The 19920-nt window shown below is 34.0% G+C and overlaps 1 protein-coding gene across 5 annotated transcripts; it reads left to right on the top strand.

The window, feature by feature from the left end:
* The first annotated feature begins 445 nt into the window (after nt 1-445).
* On the top strand, nt 446-19880 carry DONSON (DNA replication fork stabilization factor DONSON). 5 transcript variants are annotated; one of them, XM_074300717.1, is made up of 10 exons: nt 446-954; nt 1929-2009; nt 3003-3206; nt 4374-4552; nt 9607-9785; nt 10356-10464; nt 10559-10660; nt 17788-17986; nt 18425-18637; nt 19227-19880. In XM_074300717.1, the coding sequence occupies exons 1-10, from the start codon at nt 610-612 to the stop codon at nt 19362-19364; spliced, it is 1749 nt and encodes a 582-aa protein (XP_074156818.1). In that variant the 5' UTR covers nt 446-609; the 3' UTR covers nt 19365-19880. The 5 variants fall into 5 exon arrangements, with proteins under 5 accessions (XP_074156818.1, XP_074156813.1, XP_074156815.1 ...); XM_074300712.1 differs by having other exon boundaries at nt 469-954; nt 18425-18641; nt 19231-19880; XM_074300714.1 differs by having other exon boundaries at nt 469-954; nt 17788-17842; nt 18425-18641; nt 19231-19880.
* The last annotated feature ends 40 nt before the right edge of the window (nt 19881-19920 follow it).

The following is a 19920-nucleotide window of genomic DNA, read 5'->3' on the forward strand; positions in this document are numbered from 1 at the left end:
GCTTATTTGTCGTAGCTGAGTGGTAGCCCTCTGGTGATTTTATTCAGTAATTCCTGATGCACATTTGCACCCTCCTTGGGAAGAGTACTAATTATTTCTCGGTCTCCTTAATATACAAACGTAATTGATGGTGACAGACCCCTACGGTTTCGATGTGACGAAAGGAGACGAGGAGCGCCTCTTTGGTCCCTGCGGGAGGAGGGGCCTGGGACCTGATTAAAGCTCCTACAGAATCGGGAGTCAACCACTAAGCTGAGGGGTGGCTTTCAGATTTGTGCCCTAAAACCTGACGAGTCTTGGATTTCTTGCCTTAAATGAGAGTATGAGGGTCGGGAAGAGAAGCCCCTCTTTGCAGAACCCTTCCTCACTTAAATCCACGCATCCTGACCTCACCTCCTTGACGTCATCGTCTTCTAGAATGAAGGGCAACTCCAGGGCTAGGAATACAGGCCTTCTAGCGTCAGAAGTTTCCCAGGCAGCGTTAAGTTCTCGCGGGATTTGGGAGTTGAGGGACTGAGACACGCCTTGCTGTCACTCTGGCGCCGGCGCACTTTTCCCGCCCTCGATGTGGGATCGGAGCAGACGCGGGAGATTCCGAAATTCGCCGCCATGTCGGTGACAGTCCCCGGCTACTCTCCCAGCTTCAAGAAGCCCGCAGAGACACTGCGACTCCGGCGGAAACGGGCCCGAAATCCTGCGGATACTGGACCAGTAGCTGCCTTCTCCCCGGAGAGTCCTGCCGAGCTCGGGCCCCGCCGTGCCGCACTAGCGGCGGGGCTCCGCCTTCGCCCTTTTCCTTCCTCGGGGAGCAGGAGCGGAGGAGTCGCCGCGGCTTCTCTCCGGAGAAACCCCTTTGCCCGCCTGGACAATAGCCCACGGCCGACCGTGGGAGCCAGGCCTGTCACCGACCCTACATGGCCGCCGACCGACCCCCTGCAGGACACGGGGGAGCCTGTGAGTGACCCCTCTACCTCCTCTGCCTACTTAGAAGCGATCTTCGCTTACCCCACCTCTGGGCCATTAACCAATTCTGGTCCTGGGAAGGTGATCTTGAGCCGTCATGGGATCGTCGATTTGGATCTAAAAAGGCGCTCCCTCTTGCCCCCTCCCCAGTCCATGCACCCCACTTTACAAATAATGAAACTGACTTGCTCAGGGTCACCCAGTTGTTTGACCCCAGTGTAGACAAGCCTTCAAGCCAAGGCAGGCGGCCACCCGAATGTCTGTTCTCTTCTTGGGCACTTTTTCTCTGCCTTGTAAGATTACAGAGGTCACAGCACTGTAGTTTTAAAGAAACCTCCTTTCACACTCATTAATTCCCCCTGAATGTGTGATTATCCCGGGAAAAGTCCCTTCTACTTCATGGTTATAGATGGATTTTCAGAGATGAGTAAAGCATGCTTTATGCCCGTTAATTTATGAACAATAGTTTGGGTACTAGACAGTATAATCAATTGGAGTTAAGTCATCTCAGAAAAGCTGGTGATTGGGAGGGGAAAAAAAGGTGACAAGCAAGGGAAATTATGTTATGTGGTTCAGTCAAACCAAAACAACTAAACCTCTTGAGATTTATTTTGGGCAATTGAAATTATTGACTAATAACTTTGTTAATCCCCCAGTTTTTTGCCAATACTTCCTACTATCACACTCTTAATTAGCCTAGAGTTAATAAATTGGGGCTAAACAGTCTGGTCTCATCAAATTTCAACCCACTTTCAAGTGAAAAAAACCAGTGTTCTTTCACGATCTTTTTGGAATGGGTGGACTATATGGGGTACTTTGCTGTGTATGCATATTCAAGTAAACTACAGTTTCTTTTGATATATGTAGCTGATCATTTACATGTGGATTAAATAGTTTTGTTTAAGTAGAGCAATTTAAGGCTGAACTCAAGTTTAAGCAACGCTTCAAAAGTTTTTTCTTCTCAGTATTTAGATTTTCATCAAGAAAATAATGTGAACTGGAAAGAAGAGTTTTCTGAAAGAGCAACAGTTAAACAATTATCGATGGTAATGATTTTTAAATTATAATGAAAGGATATTGAATGCTTTGCCATATACTTTTAGCTTCTTACTAGCATTTTCTTTTTACAGAGCTATATTTTTCTTCTCTCTAATATATATTCTACCCACCGTCCAAAGGCCAGGTCTGATGTCATTCTCCTGCTCAGAAACTTTCAGTGATAACCTTATTGCCTCTAGAATAGAAAATCTGGTTGCAACCAAATGTTTTGTAAATTACCTGAAATTCACAGTACTTCATTTCATGAACCTTACATTCCAGCCATGCACTTCTTCCTAATGTTTCTTACACAGAGTTCTTATCCAGGAGGGCTCATCTCAGAAACCACTTCCTGAAATTTCCCCTGGTCTTTCCAGTTTACTTTGTTCTTTGTCTCAATATATTTTATTCCCTTAACATATACTACTTAATAGAAAGGTGACAGAACCTAACTTTAGAGAATATCTGGATTCAGATCCTGCCTCTACAGTACATTAGCTATACCAGATATGGTCTTGTTGCTTCTCAGTGTTCCTGGTAATTTAAATTATAGGTAATATAGTCAGTTATAATAGTCAATTGAGGAAGTTTCTTATACCACTAAAATCACAATCCAAATTAGTGTCCCCTACCTAAGGGTCAAGATTGGTCATTGTCTTTATACCATGTTTAGTTGCATCTATATTGTTGTCATTGTGTGTCTCATTTTCCTAGGTTTAAGTTTTCTCATAATAAGTCTCTTTTTAAAACAGTCCTGGAGACTGTATTTCTTTTCTAGTCTCTCCATTCTTCTCATGCCTTGCTATTATATCATTTAGGGATGTGACTAATGGAAAGTAATTTAGACCTCATAAAGAAAAGAGGGTACCATATCAGGTTGATATGATTAATGACTTTAAACATGTTATGGGTAATTTTTAAATTAGCTGATGAATTTTTTAGATTGAAAATATTTTTCTCCTAATTTCTGCTCTTTTTTTTTTTTTTTTTTTTTTTGAAAGGCTCCTCATCAACAGCAGTCCAAACATGATATTTCATCCTCACAAAGTGTTGAGTTTCCTGTAGACTGGAGTATTAAAACTCGCCTTCTTTTTACTTCTTCCCAATCTTTTACTTGGGCAGATCATTTGAAAGCTCAGGAAGAAGCTCAAGGTTTTGTCCAACACTGCAGGGCAACAGAAGTTCATCTTCCTGAAAATATACAGGTACTTAATTCTGAAAAAATGACTCAGTGAAATGTCCAAACATTTCTTTGAACTGCCTAGGTAATGCTGATTATTTTCCTTCCATAATTGTTGTTCTTGTTTTTAAGACAGAATTGAGAATTCTTTAGCTTCTCATATATTTCTTCAGTTCCTCTTTTTTTTTTTTTTTGGTTTTGCCATGTTGAATGGCAAAAGTTAGACATCTTCATTGAATTAAATAATAAAAAAAAATCTTCAAAAGAATTTGAGCAAGTAAATGAAATGAAAGGTAACTTCAGGATCCAAATCAAATCCAAAGACATAAATTATTTACTTATTTTCTTATATAATTCACACTATAACTGTAGTATGCCAAAATATGCAATATATTGGACTGCTTTGGATTTTTTTCCCCTAAATTTAGATTGGCCTTTTTGAATTAGCATATATTTGTAAATATATGTATATGAAAATATTGATACTTCATTTTCTTAACATAATGCTTTACAATAACTCAAAGTAAACTCAACAGTGTGGCCTAGAAGTCTGAACAAACTAAATCACTAGCTAGAGATTGATCTTCCTTTAGCATATCAATTTTCTTATAAGTATATGGGGAACAATAAAGGAGCTTAAAAATTCTTTTTATTCATGTACAATTTAAAATGTTCCCTCTGTTATTTTCTCAGTATTAATTCATGTTTAAATAGGAAAGGTTTGCTTTACTTATGCAAATTTAAGTTAAACTACAGAATAATTAACCACAAATTTTAATTGAGTAAAGTTTTCCTATAAATAAGAAATGTGTCATTGTGGCGTAAAAATTGTATTAAAAAAAAAAAAAGGTGGAGAAAAGTGACTTCAAGATCAAGAACTGCTTCAGGTTTCACCTCTGACATCTTCAGTAACCCAGGGCAACTCATTTAACCTCCTGTTATCACAGACAGCTATTAAGCCACCAAATTGTAGAGAAAGTACCAGTCTTGGATTAGTAGAGGAAGTGTCCCACCAGGAATTTCTTATACAAGTGAAATAATACTTTTATTAAAATCATCATCATTAGGAGAAGTATTGAATTGAATGATTTTAATATATTCTTTTTATGAAATCTGTGTATCTAAAGGAGATGAAAGTTTTAAGTTTTCCACCACACTTTAGGAGTCAAACATTAATCCATACATATTTTAGGATCCACGACTCTCCGCTGAACTTCGTTGTGCATTCCAGCAAAGTCTTATTTATTGGCTTCATCCCTCCTTGCCATGGTTACAACTTTTTCCACGTATTGGAGCTGACAGAAAAATAGCTGGAAAAACAAGTCCTTGGTCAAATGATGAAGGACTGCAACAAGTTTTAATGAGTGAATGGTAAGATCAGTGAAATAATTTTGAAATTAAATCACTAATTCTTTTTTTATTACTATGTTGAATTTAGTACATGTAATAAAAATCCAGTCATTTTATTCATGGTTAAAAGATATCGAATGGATTGTTTTGGTTAATTTAAGAATAGTGATAATTATGGATTACAAAACTCAGGTGCAACAATTAAGTGACTTGCCTATGCTCAAATATCTAATTGTCAGAACAGGATTTGAACTCAAGTCCTTCTCACACCCAGTAGCTCACTATGCTGTGTTGCTGTGTCTCTTAGAAACTGACATTGAACTAGATCTAAAAGACTCTGTATTCAATTTAATAAAAATTTATTTAACACTTAGGTTGAACATAAGGGACAAAGACTATAGGATCTGAAGTCAGAGGGCAGGGATTCAAATACTCCATCATCAACTCGTCTACAGCTTCTGCAGATCATTTAATCTCCCTTCAATTCCTTATCTGTAAATTGAGAGAGCTGGACTTGATAATAATAGATAGTAATGTGTGTGGGTTTATTGCCAAAATTATGTAGGTGATGTAGATACCAGATAATGGAAGGCACCAGAAGTTAGGGTTCGGTCATGTGAAGACCATTCTCTTTGCAAAAAATAGATTTATTTAGGGAAGAGGTCACAGAAAAAATGAAGCGGTACACAACAGACGCCAAGCATGGTAAATAGGAAATAGAGTGGGAGAGCATATGAAAGAAAAGTTCCTCACAATTATCCACTGGAAAGGGAATACCCCTTGAGGTTGGGGCATGTCCTTGGCTGGCAAGCTACATCCTGAGAGGGACTGAACATCCTAAAGGACTTAGCTGTGAGGAGAAGTGGAGTTGAGAAGTATAGTAGAGTTAAGGGAGATATCCCCTAGCCTGGCAGAAGGTGCAATCAGAGAGAGACACCATGAGACAGACAACCAAAGGAGGGCAGTAGTCATGAGATGGCCCATAAGAAAAATTTAACCTCAGGGACATGATTAGGATTTCTGACAGGGCATGGCAAGAGGAAACTGCTGGAGACCTCTACAGAGGATGAGTCTCAGAAGTTTGACATAACTTAGATTTCTGACTGGGCAACCTCCCGGAGGGTGGAATCACAGAGCCAACCTGATCTCTAGCAGTGGCTTCTCCATACTTTGCCTTAGTGATTAATTTTTATCAATTTCTCTGTTAACCACACCTAATATTGAAGATCTCATTAAGTAGCTGATATAAAGTGATAAGATGTACAAAGCATTTTACAAAGCATTTCATTTTGTCCTCACAACAACTAAGGGGAGATAGGTTATATTACCGTGTTTCCCCGATAATAAGACCTATCCTGAAAATAAGACACCCACATACTCTTTAATATTCAGATGAGGAAACTGAGGCAGAATATGTGACAGATGTTTGACTCTATTATTTTTTAATTCTTAACAATTCTGACAGTAACATCAAAAAACATGAGCATTTTCATATACAGTACATAACAGAAAAAGAAAATACATGAAGGTGCAAGTCTGTACTATGATCACTTATTTTTCTTTTAAGCTTATAAATAAATTCAACATTCTGTTCTTTTTCATCAAATTTTTCTAATATTGTGTGGGATGGGGTGTTAGGACAACCCCCCCTTCCCCAAATTGACTACTTGGAGGAGTCTCCAGGTACAAACAAAGCCTTTATTTGGTTCTTGCAAGAAGCAAGCCAGCACATTCTCACTGGGCAGTCTAGTAGTGTGGAGCCACACAGTAGAGAAGTAGAAGCAGGTTATATAGCTGAAATACCATGCGTCACCCCCACTCTTAACCTGTTGATTTTTAAATTCATTGGTTTAACTTAATTATTCAGGAACACAAAAGGGACTATTGACCAACATAGAACGACACTTATTTGGCATGTTCAGTGCTGATGTGCCAGGGCAGATTCTATTAATGGCCGTGGCTTTTTAGAACCTGAACTTAGGCCTAGTGTCTGATCTACTTTACCCTCTAATCTCTGAGAAATCTTCATCTGTCCCACTTATTAATCTGCTATATACAAGTCAACAGGCTAGGGGGAATATAGTGTGAAACATGTTTTTTTTTACCTTCTATTGGCAGAAAATAGGCCTATATCCTATATGGAGGATAATGGTGGTAGTTAAGTATGTTTTCCAAGCTGTTCTGCTTGTCTGTATTGCCCGCTGACCTTCAACTTGTTTTCTATGCATTTTAAAAAATATTTTAATATGACCCTCCTTTATTTCTCGATCTTTTTTTTAAAGTTTTGGTAGCCTCATTGTTAACTTCCTTTTCAGTACTCACTCATGTTTACCCTTCTCTACCCTGGAATTAAATATGCATAGTAAGGCAAAATAAATTTCCTGCCTTGGCCATATCTAAAAACATACATCTAATTCTGTTTGTCCCTTGATTTCATCAACTCTTTTGTCAGGAGGTGGGTAGCATGTTTTATTTCTGGTCCTTTGTAATCATGTTTGGTTATTTCAATAAACAAATCATTCATGGTTTTTATAAATGTTTTATTACATAAAATGTTCAGGTTCTCTGCTCCCTTTACTGTAATTGTTTCAGGTTTTCCAGGTTTCCCTGAAATTGTCCCTTTCATCGATTCTTATAACACAATAATAATAATCCATTAATTTCAATTTGTTCTACCATTCCTTAACTGAGAGACACCTTCCTTCCCCTTAACCATCATAAAAAGAGCTATTTTAAATGTTTTGTAACTTGTGGGTCTTTTTCTTCTTGTTTTTTTTTTTTTTTTTTTTTTTTTTTTGCTTAGGCAATTGGAGTTAAGTTGACTTGCCCAGGGTTACACAAGTGTTAAGTGTCTGAGCCCAGATTTTTTCTTCTTCCTTTGATCTCTTTGTAGCATACTCTTAGTAATGGTAATTCTGGGTCTAAGGCTTTGCCGTGTTTAGTGACTTTTTGGGTCTAGTTTCAAATACCAATTCACTGCTCCACCAACTTTGAGTTAACATCCTTGTGTTCCCATATTCCCTCCAGAAATTGTCATTTTCTATTCTTTGTGAATTTTGCATTTCTATAATTATTCGTGATTTCAAATATTTTTTCATATCACTTAATTGCTCTTTTTTTTCCTTTGAGATCTTAGATCTTATGGTTTTCAGATCACTTTTCACTAGAAACTAGTACAGTATTCCTACATAGATTGAGAGGGATAATGCAACATATTATTTTCAAAAATGTCTTGCTCTTCCTATTGATCCTCATTCATTTATATTCTTTGACCTTTTATTTTCTGGGAAATAGTGATTGATTCAGTTTCTAATGTTTTTTGAATAATAGATAATATTAGAGAAATATTCTGCAAAGATTTTTTTTTCTCCATTTCCCTTATCACTCTAATTGCATTCATTTTGTTTATGAAAAAAACTTCAATTTTATATAATCAATTGTCCATTTTATCAATTGAGATTCTTTCTTTGGTCAAAATCTCTTCATTCGCCCAGTTACAATGGCTATTTCCTTCTTTGCTCCTCTAAATTATTTACAATATGAACTTCAGTGTCTGAATCGTGTATGTGGAGCTGTTTTATGGCATTTTGTATGAAATGTTGCTCTGGACTTAAAGACAGGCTACTTTCCAGTTTTCCCAGGAGTTTTGGTCATATAGTGAGTCTTTGCCATAAAAGTTTAGATTTAAACTATGAGGAACCACTACATACCTCACAAATTGGCTAAGATGACAGGAAAAGATAACAATAAATGTTGGGAGGACATATAGGAAAACTGGGAATCTAATACATTGTTGGTGGAGTTGTGAACTAATCTATCCATTCAGAGAACAATTTGGAACTATGTCCAAAATCAAACTGTAAACACCCTTTGATTCAGCAGTGGATCTGTATCCCCATCTACTGGGCCCACAGAGATCTAAAGGAGGGAAAAGGACCCAATTCTTATGGATGTGTCTCTTTTCAACAATGAGGGTGATTCAAGCTAATTCCAATAGACTTGTAATGGAGAGAGCTATCTATATTCAGAGAAAAGACTGTGGAGACTGTGGAGCACAACATAGAATTTTCACTTTTTTTGTGGTTTGCTTGCTTTTTCATTATTTTTTCTTTTTTATCTGATTTTTCTTTTGCAGCATGATAAATGTGAAAATACTATAGAAGAATTACATGTTTAACATTTTGGATTACTTGCTATCTAGGGGAAGGGAATGGGGGAAGGAAGAGAGAAAAATTTGGAACATAAGGTTTTGCAAGGGTAAATGTTGAAAACTATCTTTGCATATATTTTGAAAATTAAAAGTTATTAAACTTTTTTTTAAAAAAAGTTTGGGTCTGTGCAACTGTTTTTTTTTTTGTTTGTTTGTTTTGTTTTTTCATATGTTCTATCTGTTCTTTTCAGCTGAGTGGCCACTAGTTTTCAACTAGTAATTTAATCAATAATTTTGAAAATTGTTACTTCAAAGTATATTTTGAGATAATTTGTTTTTGTTGACATCTTATCTATTTCAAAACACACCTAACATATGTTGTATATAGGGTAGCTTTAAAAAAAAATTAACTAACTTATCCTATCAATTTTTGTACATAGAGCATTGGTGAAGTGTTTCACTTTAAAAGTGCTAGCACTACAAGCTAAAATCTGAAGGGATTATCTAGGAACTGAATTACTTTGTTTAACCAACTTGGAATTGTTTAATCACTTCTTCCATAAACTCCTCAATAGTAAGATTCACAAATGAACTAGATAGAGAGGAAAATCAATTACCTCTAAAATATTTTTAAAACTGATAATTCATCCCAGTGGATTTTTATTTCAACAGCTTTTTCAAACCTAGTCTTCCTTCAATGTTTATTTAACCAAGGTTCTTTAAGTTAGGATTGACTTTCATTGTAGTAAATTAGGCAGAAGTATCTAAATAGTTTTAGGTAACCCTAAAACTTAAAGAGGTAAGTTGCAAAAGCAAACAAGTTTTGAAATATTTTTTTAAACTTTTAATTGGATGGTTTAAAATAAATATTGGAGTTTTTGTAATTTTAGAATTTCTTATTAAAAATTATTTCTTTAACTCATAGGTCCATCAGCTTCACTTCTTTGTATAATCTACTGAAGACAAAACTTTGCCCTTATTTCTATGTTTGTACCTATCAATTTACTGTGCTGTTTCGTGCAGCAGGGTTAGCAGGAAATGATGTAATTACAGCTGTCTTATCACCCACAACCAGGGGTTTAAGAGAAGCTATGAAAAATGAAGGTAAGTGTACCTTTTTTCATGAGGTTCAGAATCACCATATAGCAGTATCTATCTCCCTTTGTATAGATGTTTTTCTAAAAAAACAAAAACTATAAATGGAAAGATAATTGTCATATTTCTTGGAAGGCTCTTTAAAATTGTTATTTACATTATGAGTTTTAAGAATTATCTGCTCGCATTCCTGGCTTTCTGTAAAATGCATAATAATCTGTATGATAGCTTGCAGAAGGTGAATTCTATTGCATTAGCAAATCATTGCTACATTGCAGTAGAAATGTAAAGTGTGAGAAGGCAGCTAGGTAGCGCAGTGGGTAAGGCACCAGCCCTGAAATCAGGAGGAGCTGAGTTCAAATTTTGGCTTCAGACTCTTAACACTTCCTAGCTGTGTGACCCTGAGCAAATCACTTAACCCCAATTGCCTCAACAAAAAAAAAAAAAAAAAAAAAAAAGGAAGAAGAAAGAAAGAAATGTAAAGTGTTTAGGGTTTTCTTAAAGTAGAATAAGGCTACCTACATTTGTACAAATCAAATGAAATAAAATTTGGTTGTTATTCTTGCTTTTCTTGTACAGGTATTGAATTTACTTTGCCTTTAATAAAAGAAAATGGCCAGCAGAAACAAAAGGTATCTGAACGAAGTTTACATGTAGAAGAGAGTGAGTGTATGGCAGAACCAGAAGAGTATGTGATTAAAATAATTTTATGAATCATACACACAGTAATTTTGTGAAATGTATAATACAAAAACCTAAAACTAAATATGATATAATCTTAGGGAACAACTTAACAGTGATGAGGATGAAGAAGAAAGTTTTTCCTGGCTGGAAGAGATGGGTGTACAAGATAAGATAAAGAAACCAGACATTTCTCTCAAGCTGTATCCTTTTAATTGCTGCTATTCATGTTATGGGTACTTAACTTTTTTTTTTAATTCAGTATTAATTAACCTTAATGAAGTTTTGCTTTAGTAATATAAATACAATACTTTAAAACTTATGCATTTCCATTAAAAATTGCCCACTCCTTTACTGATCCTTGAACTAAATATCTAGTTAAATTAAAATTGAAAAAAAAACAGCATCCAGATTTTGATTCTATTTAATTTCTAGTGCAAATTATTTTTAAATGGAGAAATACTTAAACTAATAGTTAAGATATTTACTATCAGGGTATTATAAGTAATTAAAATACTCCAGGAAAACTTTTCTTAAGGAGAATATTGGATTAAAAGTTTGGAAGAGTTCTTGTACTGTCCATCAAAATTACAGTAGATACATAAAAAATAAGTAAAATGATTTTAAAGTCTTGTAAGAAACTCAAACAAAAGAACAATTCGTTGAATGACAATCTCTGAAAAAAAACTCAGGAAGAACTAAAATTGGCCACCAGGAGATTTAAAAGAACTAAATGCTAAAAACTATCAGAAGATGATGAAAAAACTCAAGAAAATGTTCAGATTAGAATGGTAGAAAAACAAAATCAGAAGAAAAAAAAGTTTAGAAGATAATTGTGAAGCTAAAAGATATAACTTTACAAATGACTACATGAAAGTACACTATAAATTGATAAAATTAATAGAAAGAACAATTTTAAACAACCAACTTTAGCTTACACATAAAAATTGAATGTTCTTCCTGTCTGTTGAAGGGATGATATGGAGGCAAGCACACATATACTACTGGTAAAGCTGCACAATGTAGTATAACCATTCTGGATATCCATTTGAAAATGGAACAGAACTCAATGAATTTTCTAAATTTTGACCAACCCATTCTCAAATTCAGAGCTCCAAAGAAGCCAAGAATAGAAACAATAATCCAATATTTTTGAGAGTATTCATAATGGCACTCTTTGAGAGCCATAAACATACATATATAAAAACAAATTGAATGCTTATGGATTAGAAATGAATAAAAACACTGGTGTTTAAATAAAAAATTTTATATTATACTCTGAAATGAAGATTATATTTTCTAGTCTTTCCACCCTCCCAAATTGGTGGTTTCAATCTTTTGTCACTGTCAGTTTGCTGGATGTGAAGTTGTTTTGATTTGCATTTCTCTTATAATAATCAATTTTAAGTATTCCTGGCTATCCTTGGTAATAAACTTGCCATTCTTTAAAGAACACTTGTGACCTGTGCAAGATTATGTTTTTGTATTTTAAAAAAAAAGGAATTGACCCAAGGAAATCGAAACATGATGTCTATAAATTAAATTTTTTAAAAGACATGATTTTGATTTTATATTCGGATTCAAACAAATTAGGAGAAATGGAAAATAAAGTACTTAGGACTATAATTGTTAATTGACATCACAAGGTTATTGTGAGAAATCACTATATAAGTAATGATTTATCACCATGAGAGGTGGTATGATTATTATTATTATATTTATTATAATAATTGTCCTTATTATAATTAGTTAAATTACTGGATGATACAGTTGACCATACCTATTACCATTTTTACTTTATCATGCAATTCATGGAGTATAATAGATCCAGATGTGGTAACTTCCTATCATTATTGCAGATATTAGTTTGTAATAGAATTCTTGGTTCATCTTAATTTTTTAAATATATTTATTGTTTTTCCAGTTTACTCACCAAATGTTCTTGGGATGATCTTGGCACATACAGATTTTATGAATTTTTTTCTTTCCCTCACTTCTTACTTTATTATTATATGATAATTTTCCATCTATAAAATTTGTTGTTGCTATTGAGTTTGGTCCAAAACTTGGTGATGCATTTGGGCTTTTCTTAGCAAAGATACTAAAATACTTTACCATTTCCTTCTGCAGGTCATTATTTTGCAGATGAAGAATCTTGAGACTAGCAGGGTTATGTGACTTGCTCAGGACCACATAGCTATTATGTATCAGGCCAGAATCAAATCCGGGTTCTTTTGACTCTAGGTCACCGATTCTATCCACTGCATCAACCTACTTGCTTCTGCCTTTAAAATTGCACCAGCTATTTTAGATTCTAAACTGATTTTGTTTGGAGTTCCCAAAAGTATTTACTTGTCAGTTAGCTTAAATAGGTCTAAATAGATTTCTAATCTCTTGATCCTTCCATTGTGACAGATGGTTTGCATCAACTAATCTTGCTTAGGAAATGGTGATCATCTATGTTAATATGTTTCGTCTATTTTTTCATTTTAATTTCATGCCCATAACTTGATATTTTTCTCATTGCTCTAACAAGCTAATGCCCAATTTCCACAAAGGACCCAGAACACATAAAGGACTTGAATGTTAGAGGATTTTTTTTTTAACATATCAGAAAATGTTTAAGGTTCTAAATGTGGTTAGGATTTGTGAGACCAGACATCTGATTTCATTTATGTATACTATTCCAACTATAGATAAATTGACTATAATTTGTAGTTTTATATTAAGTGACTTGCCAATGTATACTTCAATAAACATTAGTTATTACACATTATGTTACTTATGTGTATGAGGAATTGGGGGTGCAAATACAAAGAGTGAATTAATACTTCCACAGAATTCTTTAAAATTCTGTTTTGAACTTGAACATAAGTCTTATTAACTATATATACCTCTTCATAAATGTTTTAGTAATTGAAACTATAAAGTAGGAAATTTCCTTCTGGGAAAACAAGTAACTTAACAAAGAGTGGCAGAACTAAATTTCAAAAAGGTGACATTAAACATTGCTGGATTCATCATAAAGAATGAGAGGGGGGAAGCTAGGTAGAACAGTGGATGTCAGGAGGACCTTAGATACTTAATACTTCGTAGCTGTGTGACCCTGGGCAAGTCACTTAACCCCAATTACCTCAGCAAAAGAAAAGAAAAAATGAGTAACACTAGGTAAATAACAGACTCGTGTTATTTACAGGAAATATGTGATAGAAAAAAGATATATACATAGATGTAAACCAAAGAGATGAACAAAAAGCTATACCTAACTTAAGCAAATCTGGCTTTGCAATTGTAATAGATCCTGAAAGCACTAACAAGGAAGGTTTCCTAATAAGTGACATATGGAAAGTTTTGAGGTATTCCTTGTTTTACACATCTCATATGATTTAAAAAAAAAAAAAAAAAAAGCTGGGAGAGGTTGATGCTATCATTTTCTATTTTACAAAGGAAACTGAGGTTAAGACTAAAGGGCTTATCCAGAGACCCACAGCTATAAGTGTCTGATTCAGAATTTGAACCCACATCTTACTGCATTACCTAGCTGCATCATTATTTGCGAACATTCTGTGTATGATTCTGTCCATTTATTCTTAATCAGTTCCTACAAATTTTTCCAGATTTCTCTTTATTATAATTCTTAGCAAAATAGCATTGCCTCACATGCAGGTATCACAATTCAGCATTTCCCCAGTCAGTAATCACCCATTTTGTTTCTAGTTTTTTGCTACCGCAAATTATGATGATCTAAATATTTTGGTACATACAAAACTTTTTAGTCTTTAATCTTCTAGGGTATATAGGCTCAAATTCAGATTTCTTATCAAGGACTATATATTGAACTATTTAATGATCCTCATGTGATTCTAGATATGAAAAGCATACAATTTGAAGAAAAAATTAATTATACCAAAAGGTACATGTTTACATGGACATTTAATATTTCCTTGAATATTCCTTTTATTAAACCTCAGAAAGTAATGTTTATGGTATATAAATGTCCTTATGCGATAATATAATACATAATAGTGATACATCAGAGAGGTAGCCAAAATCACAAAAGTGCAATGAAAACAAAATGCTAAATTGGTAAAAATCCAGACATGTAGTTTTAAATCGAGTAAAACATTAGCAAAATTAATTCTAAAAAAAGGAGAAATATTTAACATTTCATTGGATGAAAAAAAATTTCATTGGATGGTATTGATGAGTACAGATTATCAGTACCTGCTCATTTCATTCAATTTTTGTTCTTTCATAAAACCTTTGTTTAGGATCTATCCAAAACACATGGGTGGGAGTAAGGATAGGGGCTTCTTTTTGCATAGGTAATAGAGCTACTATCCAATGTTTTATCCCCTGACCTTGACATGTACTATACCCATCTCTTCTGATAATATCTTTCATAGACTATTTGCATTGTCTTAATGGTAAATATGCAGTAACTATGTACAGGTATGTTATATCTCTCCATTACCCTTTGGACTACTCAACAGTTTTATTTTTCAGAAATTGTGTTTTCTAATACTTGTAGATATATCATAAAACAGTAAAATGCTGATATTAAAGAGAGAGGGTTTTATGTTAGAGAACATCATGAAATAGGTGAATGAAAATGCTGTATTTTCCCAAATGCAATATCATCTGTGTTCTCTGGACCTTTCTCAAAGTCATATTAAAGTACCTACTTAAGATCAATAGAACCAATACAATGAGTTGCTGCCTATCAAACAGTGTTCATAGTCTAATCGATGTTGATATTTTTTCCCATGTAGATTATGATAATCTCCTTTGAGTGATACTGTAGACCATAAACGTCAGCCAACACAAATACTAAAGATGTCCAAAAACAAGTGTAAGCAAGCTTGTCCACTTTAAGTCAACATAATCTTTTAAATAGTTTTTATAATAGTAAATAATGAACAGTAAGTTGAAGAAAACATAGTCAGTGAAAGGTTAAAATAAATCTGTTTGCAGGTAATATGTTCATAAGATCCAAGAGAATCTACCAAACAATTGAGGTAATATAAATTAAGGGAAAAGACTTTTTGCCTTTTTCTGTCATAAAAATCTGGAAGAGTGATAACAGTAATTTCAATGTAGCAAATACTTCACATTAAATTTAGAAGTCACACTTGAAACCTAAGACATTAAAGCAATTTTAATAAGAACTGAATTAGAAGAATAACTACTCAGCATGATTACCTCAACACAACAAAAGCAAATAGTTCCCAAATAATTTTAATAATTTTTTTTTTAAAGAGATAAGTTTCATTTAGGTTATTTATTTATTTTTTTGCTGAGACAATTTGGGTTAAGTGACTTGCCCAGGGTAGCACAGCTAGGAAGTGTTAGTGTCTGAGTTCACATTTGAACTCAGGTCCTTCTGATTTCAGAGCTGGTGCTCTATCCACTACACCACCCAGCTGCACTATTTCATATATATCTATACACACATATGTTTTAAGTATTTATAACTATTTAGGATACATAAACGACAAAAAAAAAAAAAAAAAACAACCTAATTGAACATGAACACTTTGTGAGACTTACTTTACTGAAAAAAATTGAGTTCTTTTTCTGTGGGTGGAGGACTAAGCCTATTAACTATTAACTCAGGAATGATACAGCTGCATTGTGGGAAAGCTGAATATGCCTTAGATATGCTTAACAAGATAGTCCCAGGATTTTGACTTCCTTTTGTGTGCGATATAGTTGACAATGTAAATAAGATGTATTGCTTTAAGTTCACATCATTCCTGACCATGAAGATGGGAAGAATTGTTTTAAAGTTTATATCATTCCTGAGTTGTCAGTCATTTCTTAATAGTTTGATTTGATGGTCTTTTGTTAATCTTCCTTGTGTGCATTGAACACTGCTGAGTATGATCTTTTCTACTTATTCTCTCCTCTTTATGGTTTTTTGTAATTTCTCAGATCTAGCTATTCTTTTACTTCATTTTCTTCATTCCTACTGGTTCATCATTCATTCATTTCCCTTAACTGGCTATGCACAAATGCTTTATCAATTATCCTTTCCATATAGTTGACAGTCAGATTTTTTTCTTTTTTTTATCCAGCCTTTGGTCCTCTTCTGAATTCTAGTTCCTCATCAACATTGGACATTTTTTTAACTGGATGTCTTATAGATATTTCAGACTTAAGCCACCTAAGTTTCCACACTTGGATTTTCCCTGTTTCTTAATCTCTATATGTAATTAATTGCAAGAGCTTATTTTTCCATAGCATCTCTTCCATCCTTTCCTTTTACTCCACTCAGATTCACAGTCATACTAATTCAGTCCATCATCTTAAGCTTAGAATGTTACAATAGCCTTGATGAGATTTGTATCCTCTCAATACTCTGTGCTAATGAGGTCCTAAAGACAATTGTTAAAAAGTCCCTTTTAATCGACTATCACTTATTCCCGAATTATCATTGCAAAATGAAAATTTATTGTTAGATAGAAACCAGTTTGCTAAGAGACTGACTTTTCTATAGTAGCAGAATCCTATTGGGGAAATGGAACCTTACACTCTGAATGCTCAGGGAGCAGGTTCCTAGCAAATTGCTTGGTCCTCTGCAAGAAATTGAGCTGAAGGAAGCTTGTTATACAATTATCTTGGTGGGGGGCTGGGACAGCCTGAGCTGATCAGACCAGGATTTCTCAATTGAATGAGAATTTAGAATTTCAAAAAGGTCAATGGGAGTTGATTTGCCCTTGAATAGTGTTACTTCTCATCCTGTGAGCCTGGGATATCCTGATCTCTCAGATCAAAAAAGGGGACTTAATCTCTGATAATTTTAAAGGAAAAAAGAATGCTGTAAAGGGAAGTTTCACTCCCTCTTTAACAAGTTGTATTCTCAGATTCATGTCACTGGCCTACTATTTAAACGCTTCTGTATCCCAACTACCTTTCTACATATTGAAACCTATTTGTGCACACACTTCAGTCAAACTAACTTGATAATCTAATAACTATATCTTCCTAATTATCCCTGTTATTGCTTTGTTCCATTCTTTCCATGTTTCCATGTTTGTCCATGTTTCCTCAGTGCCTGATAGTGCCTTGCATGTAATATTAATAAATATTGATAATTAGTAAGTATTAATATATTATAGTCTTTTAAGTATTTGTTGATTGCATGCCTCCTCTTCCCCACCAGTTTTTAGCTTTATATCCCCAATGTCTAGCATACTGCCTAATAGAATAATTAAGAAATAATATTGGAATAAGAAGTAGACCTTTATTCTTAATGGAAAATTGAAATCAATTATTCAGAATTAAATTATCTGCATCAATTTTTAATTTCCTTGACTGTTGACATCAGTCGAAAAGAGAAGAATGAAGTACAAATGGATCATAGGCCCGAGTCTATTGTGTTGGTAAAAGGAATCAACACCTTTACATTACTAAACTTCTTGATAAATTGCAAGAGTTTAGTTGCCACCTCAGGTCCTCAGGCAGGACTTCCACCAACACTATTGTCCCCAATAGCTTTCAGGGGTGCCACAATGCAAATGCTCAAGGTAAAAAAAAAAAAAAAAAAAAAGATCCATTTTGGCAAGGTTAAAAGTATTATATTTTGTTATTACAATCCTCTACTTTTTTGTAACCTTGAAATTTTACCACAAAAATATTTTTGTAAATCCTGTTCTGAAGAGGGTTGAAAATTCTACTGTAATATAGGCATTACTAACATGGTCACTTTCTTGGGTTTCATTTTTCATTTCTTATCTATAAAGTTTAATAAAGGAAACTTTGTAGAAACTTTTGATAAGAAAAAAAAACAAATATTGGCTTCATTCAATATATGGTGGGAGGTAGAGAAAAGGCTGCTTGAAAGAGATGGCTAACATTTTACTTAAGGTCCCGTAAAACACAAGAATTATACTTTCTTTTCTCCTTAGTACTATCTTGAATTGTATAACACTGTCATCATCCCCCCCCCTTTTTTTTTTACCCAGGCACGAACGGTAAATGTGAAGACACCAATTTATTCTGGTTATAAAGATCAATTTAGTTTGGAGATTACAGGCCCCATCATGCCACATTCTCTGCATTCTTTGACTATGCTGCTTAAATCTGCACAAAAAGGATCTTTTTCTGCGGGATTATATACTCATGAACCTACATCTATATTTAACACATGTACTCAAATGGGAAAATTACCAAATAAGGCAAGTAGACTATTTGATTATTAAGGAATCCGATTATTCCAACTGAAGAAATTGCAAGGTAAAATTGAGAAGGAAGCTGGTTTGGAGAAATTGAGTTATGTCAGAGAATGCAACTTAGACATTGATTAAGCTCACTGGCTTGTTGTTTTTTTTTTTTTTTTTTTCCTGATTTGTATTTTCAAAAAAATATCCCAAACCTTCAAAATGTCTAGACTAGAAGAGTCATTAATGATTCAAAGAACATTTGTTTCCAAAAAGATGTAATTCTGCTGAGGCAGTTGGAGTTAAATGACTTGCCTAGGATCTCACACAGCTAGGAAATAATTGTGTCTGAGACCAGAGGCCTGATTTCAGGCCTGGTGCTCTATCCACTGAGTCACCTAGCTGCCTCTAAAAAGATGTAATTAATTCGAGTTTAATCTTTTTCATAAACTTTTCAGAAACTGAATATGGCATTCACAAAACCTTTTAGTTTTTATGAAACCTTTGACCCTTAGGAAGAGTTCCTAATTTAAAATGTCCTATAGCAGTAAAAGCAGATGTATTGGGTTTTTTATTTATTTTTTAATAAGCATGTAAATTTTTACAGGAAGTGCTTGAAAAGGAGCTTGCTAATTGTGGACTACATCTTGAAACTCTAAGTCAACTTACCCAGTTACCAGTACTAGGAAAATCATCTTTACGATTCATGGAAATGGATAATTACATGTGTAATTGGAGGTCTTGAAAACAAGTGGAACAATGTTAACTGCGAGATTTTAAGGAACATCTGCCCCAACCATCTTAAAAAAATAAAAATAAGCCTTTTTGTTTGAAAGTACTTATCTCAGGTTTGAAAAGGGAACAATATTCCAAATTTTATTTGCAATAGGTTTGTGTAGCAGGAGAACCTGTGACATATGTGTAATAAAAAATGTTAATTTCACTTCTTAAACTGATCATACTCCAAACATGGAGAAGTATTTTGTGGCCATAATATATATATATAGTTTGAAAGCAGACTTTGATGTGATGACATTCTGAGAAAGACCTGATAGTGGATTTTGATGCAGATTGTAGATACCCCAAATGGTTTCATGAATTGTTTTTATTAAACATGTTCTTACATTTACTATTTTTAACTTAGAAAATTTAAGAAGGAATTTTTCTATAATTTATGTCAAAATATCTGCTTGTTAGCATATTTTAATCATTAAGCATAGTTAATATGTATGTTTTTTTAAATAAAGTTGTTTTCTCTTCAGTGAGTATCAAGTGATAGTATAATATATGTCATTGCAGCT

This window comes from Sminthopsis crassicaudata, chromosome 3 (genome assembly GCF_048593235.1).
Source record: "Sminthopsis crassicaudata isolate SCR6 chromosome 3, ASM4859323v1, whole genome shotgun sequence".
Classification (NCBI taxonomy): Eukaryota; Metazoa; Chordata; class Mammalia; order Dasyuromorphia; family Dasyuridae; genus Sminthopsis; species Sminthopsis crassicaudata.